Source organism: Balaenoptera physalus (assembly GCF_965194825.1).
Source record: "Balaenoptera physalus genome assembly, chromosome: 7".
Lineage (NCBI taxonomy): Eukaryota > Metazoa > Chordata > Mammalia > Artiodactyla > Balaenopteridae > Balaenoptera > Balaenoptera physalus.
The window spans coordinates 38,784,524-38,795,650 of record NC_138886.1 but is presented as its reverse complement, the minus strand read 5'-3'; the positions used below and the strand labels follow the sequence as shown (position 1 = coordinate 38,795,650).

At 45.4% G+C, this 11,127-nt stretch overlaps 1 protein-coding gene across 1 annotated transcript; it reads left to right on the top strand.

Moving 5' to 3' along the window:
* Positions 1-1,619: 1,619 nt before the first annotated feature.
* LOC309665177 (spermatogenesis-associated protein 31D1-like) lies at positions 1,620-10,268 on the top strand (the record flags this gene model as incomplete). The annotated part of the gene is made up of 3 exons (XM_082471394.1): positions 1,620-1,779; positions 2,024-2,195; positions 2,475-10,268. The coding sequence occupies 3 exons, from the start codon at positions 1,620-1,622 to the stop codon at positions 6,286-6,288; spliced, it is 4,146 nt and encodes a 1,381-aa protein (XP_082327520.1). The 3' UTR covers positions 6,289-10,268.
* Positions 10,269-11,127: the final 859 nt, after the last annotated feature.

The window sequence follows — 11,127 nt, the reverse complement described above, 5'->3', positions numbered from 1 at the left end:
CCTTGCAGCTCTTTCGGCTATGATCCTCTTTTACCATACTGGAGCCCTGTTGATGTGGTAGTAAGGTGCTGGGGGGAGGGGATATGATTAAATCTGTCTTTTAGTGGGCCTGTGTCCCTGGGTTATTCACAGATGTTTCTAACACTTTTCTTTCTTTCTTTTCACTTTTTAGAAGAGATAGGAGGGCTAGAGGGAACTGGAGTTGGATAATTTCCCTTCTCCCATGTGGGATAAGTCTCTGGTAGTCTTTTCCTCTGCTGAGTAAGCTTCCGTTATGGAGAACATTCAGGGGATATTTCAGAATGTTTTCAAAATTGTTACTTTTCTTCCCATTCCCACACTCCTCCACCAGAAACATCAGAATTTTTCATGGCTCTTCACCGAGAGAACCTGGTGGGGTTCCCATAGGCGAAACCCATGAATAGGTGGAGGCCCCCCTAAGATAATGACCCTAGGAGTTTCTCGCTCTCATGTTAGCCCACGTGCGTCCACTAGCAATTTGTCAAAGTGTCCTTTTAAGTGTTCCTATCAATTTATGGCTCCAGTGGCCTCTGCTTGAGGTAAGCTGACCTCAACTGTGATTCTCTGCATTCACCCTCTATGAAGATTTTGGAGTGATTTGCCCGGTGACCTTAATTCTCTAATGCTACGAGAAAAGTCACTGACTTTCAATTGGTTCAGATTTTGCTTCTTCTAAAGACTGGAGTAATGACTCCCAAGCTCTTTAAATGTTGGAGCTGGAACCAAAAGTTGCCTCTCAAAGAATGATTCTTTATTTTCTTGTTCCCCTGCTCACATTTCTCAGTGAGATTGGTTGGGTCAGAGAGACACCTAAGATAGGAAGTTCAAGGAGAGGATAGAACATCATAGGCCAGGCAGGGCCAGTAGTTCTGGGGGGGACTAAGGCTTCCAATTGAAGCCCATGGCCCATCTGAGTGTTTGGAGATTCCAGGATAAAATCCCAAGCAATAACTTTGCAGTAACTTTGTGGCCCTGGGTTGGGTTATTTGGAGAGTTTGGGATCTCTGCAGGAGAACAGAGTTCCCCGATGCTTGATCATGCGTCACATTCTCACATCAGGCATCGCTCGACAGAGCCTTCCTTTGTGCTGGGCTGATCAGAGCAGCAATGCTGAGCCTCTGAGAACCTCTGAGCAGAGGCTGGAGCCTGAGCTCCAGGATACAGGGTCCTATCTGAGGGACATGGACGTGACTGTTGGCCTCAGATGCTATGCCCTCCTTGGGCAGATGACTTCTGTCTGAGAATATCAAGTGTGGATCTCATAGACAAAAGTCCTTCTTTGAGTTTGTCAAAGAAGAAAAAAATTGAAAGCATTTTAAACCTTTAAAATTGAAAAAAGGAAGGAACATAAAGTTCTATTAATTAAAATAGAGTCATATTATTCATGGATAATGAATATCCGAGTTTCCTAGAGAGGAGTGAGAGAAATGAGCCCCAGCCCTTCATTCTTTTCTTTCTGTTCTCAGCATCAGGGCAGAGCCAACAGGAGAAGGAAAGGTGGAACACTGAAAGGTAAGGTTCTGCCTATCCCATCTGAACTCTCCAAGGGTGACCCTTCCCGCCTTTTCCATGAGGTCCAAGGTCCCTGATCTCTGAGGATGTCAACTGCTAGATACAGTTTCTCTCAGAAACCAGAGTTCTCAGAGGAGAGGCTTATGGGAAGGCAGTCAGAGCCTGAGACACTTCTCAGATTCCCTGCTCTGCTCATCGCTGGGCATGAAGCAGTGATGGACCTGGGCAATGGGTGTTTCCCAACAGGTGGCCATGTGAGATGTCAAGAGTCAGAACTTCTGTGTCCTGACTTTGTAAAAGTCCTTTGACTTCCTGGATGATCAGATTCCTCTTTGAGGTAAATAACCATTGACCTATATTCCTCAAAGGGTGGTTCTGAATATCACATGGGAGAATACATATGAAAGCCCTTTGTGAATGATAAAGCAACATACATATTTGAGCTTTGTTATTATTATCATTGACCATGTGATCTGACCCTATTTCCTAGTTCTTGGGGCTCTCCAAGTCCAATCCACCAAGGGTACCACTAAAGGACATTCTACTAAGCCTCCTATAAGGTCTCCTTGTTTCTACCTTCATCACTCTCCTGGTTTCCCAGGTTGGAGAGCTCGCCAGAGCGAAGTAGAGGAGGCAAGGAAGGTGCTTTCTCTTCTGCAAAGGTGACTGAACATTACCTTCTTTCCTGTATCCCGCTTTTTAGTGGAGTCTTTGAATTTCTAGGGCCTCAGTGAAGCCTGGGATTGACATGGGAGGTAAAATCCTCAGATTCAGAATGTGAAAGCCTTGGGGAGGGGGATAAAAGATTTATTGTGAGATTAAGGAAGTAAAAGAATGTGAAAGGATAGTATACATTGGGCAGCCATACTTTTGCCAGACCTGCCAGGGTCTCATGTTTGTTCTGGTCCTGGCTGCATCTTTGTACTTCCTGTCTTCTGCAGCCCCCTGGGCCGGCATGATGACACCACCCGCTTTCGTCAACTCTTATGTCCAGACCCCTTCTGCGAGGTGTGTAATAAGGCAACTGCTGAGGTCAATCGGATGCTATTCCCAGAGGCCCTGGAAGATTCTACTTCCTCTGTGTCCCCGTTGGCTTCCACAGCTCCTGTGACTGAGTCATCGTTTACTCTGTCCCCTGCCTTCTCAACAGTCCCTCCAAGAGACATAACAGCAGCCTCTCTGCTTGAGCCTTCCCCACTGCCCCGCTCCGTTCTCTCCCCTAACCCAGTGACTCCCTTAGTTGACTTTTTTTCACCCTCACCACTGGGTCACTCTCTGGCACCAGAGCCTTTTCCTTCCTTGAATTCTGAATCCCCAGTGGACTATTCCCCACCCCAACCCCTTGCCTTTCCCCCTCTCCTACCACATGACACTCAGACAGCAGATCCTGTTCCCCCACGAGAGGCCACTTTGTCTCCGGATACCATTTTCTCTCTTGACCCCACCCTTTCCCAAGATATCAATCCCTTATCAGATTTGTCCCAGGCAGTGAATCACCCCGATTCTTCTGCTTGTCATCATGCACCACCAACTCTATCTGTTTCACCACAGCCAGACTGCACTTTATCTGTGACTCAACCTAAATCAACTTCCATCTTACTGAAGCCTGTTCTGGAGAAGTTATCTCCAGATAGCTCTGGTGGGTTGTCCACTTGTGTTTCAACAATCAGAGGCACTGAGCATTCAAGCCTGTCAATTTCAGACTTCTCCTCAAGGCAAGCTAATGCCAAGAATGTGTTCCTCCCCACATTATCACTCTCTGATTTTCAGAGAGAGAATGTTTCCCTCCCTCTACCAGACACCTGTCTCTGGGGAGACTCTGTTACCAAGCACGTGGAGGCCATCCAGGGACTCTTGGAGAGACAAATAGAAAAGAAAATGGCTTTCCAGAATTTAGAGAAGAAACAAAAGGAAGAGGGACCATTTTCAAAACAAATGTCAGAATACCAACGGACATCTTCAGGGAATTCATTGCAGTCACTTGATGTAAAGGACACTAGAGCCCCCCAAACTGGCTGGAACAGTGAAAGCAAACCTGAGCAGCTGTGCATTTGTCAGCAGCTCCTATATGACAAGACTTTGGGGGAAAACTTGCAGCAGAAATATAGCCAGCTCTTCTGGGGTCTTCCCTCTTTGCACAGTGAGTCCCTAGAGGCTACTCTCCTGGCTTCTAGTAGTAGTTACCCTCTAGAGTCTCACTCTGTTTTATTCAATGGAATCTGTAATGCTTCTGCATTCAAAATCCGGGATCAAGAATCTCCACCACTTCTTTATTCTCATCCCCTTCTGCTCCCTCATGTACATCCACAACCCTTGCCTCAAACTAAAACCCAATCCCAGCCCCTACCTTTCACTCAGGTCCAGCCCCAGGCCCACCTTCAATCCCAACTCCCAATTCTACCATCTTCTTCTCCATCCCAGATTAGGGACCATGGAGTGTCTTTCCATACATTCCAGAATGAGTCAGACTTTCATATCACGACTGGAAATCAACACCTGGAATGGCACATGTTGCAGAAACAACAGGAAAGTTTGTGGGGTTTAGTTCCTGTGCTCCAGAAATCTCAAGAAGCCACTTGTCCTCAAGCTCTTAACCTCCCATTTTGTCTCCCAGCAAATTTCCATGAGAGGGCCCCAACAAAGTTTCAGCTAAGGTATGACATGAGGAAGAATCTTGGCTATATCCTAGAGAAGAGCCCAGAAGACAGTCCACAAGAGGTCTCAGAATGTTACCTAGTGCAGGGTCTGAGGGCTGCTTTGGAGACAAAAACTAACTGTGTGTGTCACTCAAGGAATCACTCAGGGAATGAATTATTAAATGTCTCAAGGAAGGACATAGATTGGAATCAAATAAAAACCATTCTTAGACTACATGTGAGCACGAAGTCTTGGCAGATCAGTGCAGGTAGGATTCCTATAGGTGTGTGTCGTTCATGGCTGGCTGACGACAATACTTTGCCTCCTTCTGGGAGTTCCCAGACCAATATGGAAGACGCAGATTCAAAAAGCGCAATGGTAGGTAAAGTCTACCACCAGATTAGCACTCCAGAGCTTTCTTTTCTTGATCCTAACACCCGAAAGGTGCTAGAAGCCCATATTTTAAGGTTTCGTGTGACTCAGAGATGGGGTCTACCCCTCAAGGTTCTTGAATCCATAAAATTCTATATGTTGAGAGAAGCCAAAACATGGCCTCTTCCTCAATTTGACTTTCCCACCTCAACCACCCATATTTCTGGGGTGGATTCCAAAGGTGAGGTTTCCAAGCCCCTTGAAGGAAGTTCTGAAACTTCTCAGGGAAACAAGGTGAGAACTACAAATTCAGTCCCGGTGCTGGATCATCCTCTTCCTGTTATCTCATCTGTGGACAAAGAAGGACAGCGGGCCCCGCAGCCATCACACTCTGATATCGACCAAAGGCTTGCAGAGGACGTTCAGACAATTGAGTGTGGCAGACAGACTTTTCAGCTGCTCACACACAGAAACAAAGACAAAGTGAGTCAGAGTGAGACTCTACTAGACCACAGATGCAGCCCAGAGGTGCCCATAAGGCAAGCCGGGGATGGACATGAGCCAAGGGATGAGAACATGAACTCCAGTGATAGAGTAGAAATGATTCAGGGCCAAAAGATAGAGGGGAAGAATTTAGAACATTCTTTCATGTCCAGTGTGTCCAGGGAGATATTCAAGGCCAAGGAGCTGTGTGCTCTTCAATCACAATATTGTGACATCTTGACAACCAGCGAGTTGGACAGCTCCCAAATGGCATACGTCAATATGGATAAAATAGAAACTGCCCTGACCACCCAATGTCCCTCACCAAAAATAACTGTTCCCCAAGATTCTAAACTATCAGACCTTCAAAACCAGCTCCTTAGTGAGTTAAAGTTTAAATTCGAGGGTAAGGAGCATAGCCAGGCTGTACACTGTCCCACTGACATGCCCCTGATTTCAGGTAGGTTGCCTTCCAAGCCTTCACTGACTCATGTCCACAGTGTCTCCACTGGGGACATGGCAGCTTCCAAGGTGCTGCATGCCCACTTGGAGGACAGTGGGACCAGCACGGAGCAGAGGCAGGATCCCTCTAAGCATGTCTTATGGAACTGCCAGGATAAGAATTTCCCACCTGTTGCAAAGAGAGTGAGACCTCCGGGCTCCAAAGCAGGAGAATACAGAAGTGAGGATTCAGGACTAGGGACGTCTACAGGCAGAAAGAAGAGCCACCCTGTTGAGGAAAGAGAATTAAAGGACACTTCCCCACCTCTGTCACAGAATGAACAGCTTCCTCCAGAAAGTTACTTCAGAAAAAAGATGAGGCGATTTTTTCAGTGGATTGACTCCAAGAGGAAAATCAAAGACCAGGAAAGTCCCCAGCAAAAAGCCAAATTCATGTCAACCTTTGTGCAGCACCAAGACTCAGTTGAAAGTGCAGCTATCTTTGTGAGTTATGGGCCTCCTGAAGCTCAGGAGCTCATGACAGCCATTGGGAAGATCCTAGAGGAGAAGCTGGCATGTAGGTTCAAATCTGAGGCCTTGGAGTTAAGTCAGCACAAGAAGAAACTGCAGACCCAGGTACAGCCTGACAAGGGATGTCCCTCCAACTGTGGGGCTCTCTCTGACCCACAGCAAGAGGAATGGGCACGTACTAAGTCCTCAAATCAAGAAGCTGTTTCTGTTGACCAGAGTTGTCTTACAAGTGTTAGACAGAACAGAGACAGGATCAGACATCACCAGAAAGTTGTGGCCTTTGAGGACTAGGTATTATGCCAGAGTCAACTCTCTTCCCTGTCCTCCAGGGAGCTTGTACCCAATCCAAGCCCCACCTGCGTGCATCAAGAATGCCAGTTACCTCCAGCCACCTTCACCCCTGATGAAGGCACTGTGTTCAGAGATTTGACTCTTCTATTCAAACAGAAATTGCTTCTCCAGCATTTCCAGGGAGAAAAAATTTCTCCAAAGAACTCAGTCATTGTTGAGAAAACCTCGCAGTTTTCATGATAACACATCCTCTGATGAAAACAATCTTTCTTTAGTACAACTGAGAATATTGATCCTCCTCAATAAATATTTCTTCTAGTAGAGAAACATTAGTGCTCTCTGTGTACTGCACCGGGGGCATGGGTTTTGGGTATCCTGGAACTTGTGTGTAGAGAAAGGAAGGAGTAGTTCAGCTCATACTGATTTCCTCTCTTGGCGTCTAAGAGATGACCAGTTCCTTGCAGGGAGCCTGACAGTAGCCTCCTCAGTTTCATCCTGGGGTCCTTTATTTGATCCTGCTCAGATGTCCCCTACTTAAAAAACTATTTTTCTAAAAAAAAGTACAAAAAGTTTATTCTAGAAACTTTCAGGCTTTTCCAAAGTGAGAAAACCCCTTAAAGTCCAGAACTTGGCTCAAACTGTCTTCTTACCTGCTCTCAAACTATCCTGAACTATATACAGCTATAATCGGATAAGTTACTCTGGCATAATGTAGCCAGAATTAACCCTTGTTCCTTCAGAAAGTTTTGGAGAGTGTTTAGGCCCTGAGGTTAGTGGAAGACAGAAATCTTCCTCTTAGATCTCTTGGTGAGGAATAAATGTCACCTGCAACTAAGAGCCCTTCTCTCCTTCATGAAGTTTGTAGTGATGGGCCATGTTCCCCACCCCTTAACCTTACCCTAATGAAAATGGGTAGCAGTTCACCTTTTCCGCTTCCTCTACCCTTACTGGAGCAGTAGGGAAGACTGAGTTTGCAGCTCTGAAAAGAACAAGGGATATGAATATTTTCCTGAAGATGGTGACTTACTTTCGTCTAGAAAAAGCTGCTGATTCCAGAGTATCTCATAGGTAGGTGTCATTGAGTGGGGTGTATATAAATGGGCTTTGTGATTGTGGACACTGGGTTGGCCAGGGCAGGGTCTAGGAACTGGGTGGGTCCCGCTTAAGAATCTGCTACACATGGGGTGCTAATCTGTCTGGAAAGCACATTTTGAGCTTGACAATGAGGTCTCCGTGCTTGTGAGAACACCTTGAGGAACAGGAAGAACTGCTCCTCAAGGAAATTTCTTCAGGATATGTAGCTTGATAGCATCATTTACAGGAATGGTCATCAGGCAGTCACCCAGACTTTTGGGGAAAAGGAGGAAGAGAGTAAAGAAAATGTAATGGTGGAATGAGTGGGAAAGGAAGAAAAAAATGAGAAGGGGAAAGAATGACATCATCATCACTACTCATGATCCCATACTGGCCATCCATTCCACCCAACACAACCCTACCTATGCCTCCAGTACCTCCTGGATACTAATCAGGGCTTTGTAGAGCACAATGATACCATTTTAGCATAAGAGTATATTGGATAATCTTTGACCATGAAGACAGTATTCCCAGGGATGTCATCAGGGAGATGTTGTCCTATTTGGTGCCTGCCCTCCCAGTCATGCTACATTTTTCACCAAGATTACAGTAATTTAGGGGTGTATTAGTTATCTATTGCTGTATAATGGACACCCCCAAATTTAGTGGCTTTAAGAAGCACATATTTATTATCTCAGTTTTTGTGGGTAGGAATCCAGACAAGGCCTACCTGGGTTCTCTGCTTCAAGGTCTCTCACAAGGCTGCAATTAAGGTGTCAGTTGGGGCTGGGGTCTCATCTGAAGGCTTGACTGTGGAAGGACTCACTTCTGTGCTCACTTATACAACTGTTGGCAGGATGAAGTTCCTCAAAGCCTGTTGGACTGAGATCCTCAATTCTTTGTTGGTTGTTGGCTAGAGTTGGCTGGAGTCCCTCCTCAGTTCCTTGTCATGTGGGCCTCCCCAACATGGCAGCTTGCTTCATCAATGTCAGGAGACAGTCTGCTAGCAAGACAGAAGTTACAATCTTTTGTAAACTAATAATGGAAATGATATCCCATCACCCTTTCCTTATTCTATTAGAAGCAAATTACTAAGTCCAGCCTACACTCAAGGAGAGGAGTAATTACACAAGGGTGTGACTATCAGGACGTGGGGATCATTGGAACCTTCTTAGAAGTCTTCCTAAGACAAGTGTTTCTTCTTGGACACCCCACTCAGTTCACTGCAGCAAAAGTGGCCAGAGGTGTCAAGTGTATCCGTGCCCTCATTCACATTCATATCATCAAGGTCAAAGCTGTTTAATGGCTAAGTAGAGTGGTAGCTGGTAAGAAAAAAAAAGAGGTTGGAGCATCCAAAGAAGGAGGGAAAGGTGGCATGCAGGTAAAGGTGGTGTGGGGTCACCACGAATAATCAAGTGAAAGGAGGCCTTAGAACCACCTGACTCACCACTGCCAGTTTTCAGACTTGGGAGAGAGAAAAAATTAGGTGCAATATAGCTCATGCTGGCTCCCCCAGTCTCTCCCCTCTGCCCTAGCTTTCAGACCATAGGGCTAAAGAGGCAACCTTCAGCTCCTGTAGAGACAGCCACGCTTACAGAGGAAGCAAACCCTACAGATTGCAAGGTTTAGTTTCTGCTCTTATCAATATATTTAATATAGCACATCCATCATTTCAAATGTGCTTCTCACAGCTGAAACATCAGAGAAAATGAGTCACCCAATTGGTGGAAAAGCCGGTACTAGGGAACTCAGAGCATTTAACTGCCATCCTGGGATATTTTCTACGTAACCATGGCCCGAGGACTTTTAACCACGGGACAGGTGGTGGCTTAAAGGATGAGTTACTGGCCTGGGGTCACATAACAAGTCATACCCGGTGCCCAGATGTTTGCTTCCATTCAGAGAAACATTACATGAGGAAACGAGGCTGAGTTTACACCTTCAGAACATCTATAAAGTGACCTGTCCAAATGAGGTGGCAGCACCATCCAGGAGTGATCCCATGCTCTTGTTCTGCTTCTAGGACTGTTTTCCTTTTTCCCAGACTCCTGTTCCTATGGGAAAGGACTGTCATAAAAGGCAGGAAGGTATATTAGCTGAACAATGACTGGAGAGATGAGGATCAATTTCTCTAGAAAAAGATTTCATGTGCTTTGTGCTCACACTCAGGATCACAGTATTGGGCAATTTCAGGAGGGGTCTCATATACATTACATTTTGTGGTGTCTGAAGAAATTGTCACTGACATAGAATGTGATAGGAATGGTCTCTCTGAATTTTTACAACCGCAAGCCCACACTCCAAACCTAATACCAGGGCAAACAAAATGGATGAATCAACTGGTACCTTGACGTGGACTGGGCACAGGAACCCCAGATCACAGGTTCAGGCATCATGAATTTCTTTGGTGCCAGGTGTTACCTAAGAGGATCAGATTCCTTTAGGCAGCCTTCACAGGGATTAACACTGAGAACTGTGCCCCAGTGTGCAGTCTCAATGAAGAGGTCCAGGCTATGAGATCAGACTCTTCTCTGAGGCCTTTCTTCTAGAACTTCTATTTGGTCCTGGATTAGAGCCTAAATTAGGCTGTTATTTTCCTGGGGACACAAGTACATGTTTGGTCTTCATTAGGGAGGCCAAGAGACAGTTTAAAGACTTGTGGAGGCTGCCTCCTTATCTCTCCCAGGAAACTCAAGGTCTATTCTTTCCTTCTATGAGGTGGGGTGGGGGTGGGCAGGCAGGGAAGGAAATGATTATTATGCAAGTTTAGCAGTGCTTCACTGTGGGAAGGAGGTTGGGCTGACAATGACAAGGGTGGGTAATTTTCCTCTGTAGCAATGCTTGCCCAGCTTTAGGCATCCTTCATTTGAGGCAGGATGATTCACCAAGCTATGCATTGCTGTTTCCACTCCAAAAAGAATAAAAGCGGACTTTCCCCTTCTGTCTTACAGGAAGTTCTGGGCTTCTGGTCTAAGGGGTTATTAATGGCTTTTCATATTTCCTGACCCCCAAACAGAAGTTGTGAGATACCTATTGTACAGTCCAGTCCAGATTCTCATGTGGGAGGAGAATTTACCTGGGTGTTCCCAGGAGAGAGGAGATGGGGGTTGATATAAGTGCTGGGTTGAAAGAAGGAGAGTTGACTAAAGGTAGCAGTGGCTCCAATGACTCCAGAATAAGGATGTAAAGATGAGTTCCTTATGTGGATGGCTTTTGTGTGGAAGTCCTCTAGGAGATAGCACGATTTTTTATGGGATGAAATAATGTTTGCTGAGATGACTAATCATCAAGCGCCATTATTTTGGGAGCTTCAGTAAAATACTGCATTGCCCATACTTAGCATAGAGGCTGTGAAGCCAAGGCCGTTAATTTGGCCTTTTAATGGACCAAATGGGCCTGGACAATGAATATCCCAGTCCCACCATGGTGGACTTAAATCAGAGGCTCTTTCCTACATATTTGTTTGACAGTGAATACTAAACTAAATAGGCAAAAGGCCCCCAGTAATGACTAATACTGAATATCTTTCTACACTTTAAAATGGGGGCTTTGAGCCAGATTTAGTTTAATTTAGAAAAATTAAGTACTGCTTGTTATTGTACTTCAGTGCTGTGAAACAAATTTATGCTTTTATGTATATTATCCTGTTTAATCTTTACAACTCTTTGAATCAGGTTTCTCTATCCCCTTTTATAGAAAGCAACCTGAAGGACAGAGAAGGTAATATACATTTAGTATGCTAGCATGGAAGAAGGAGCCAGGGAT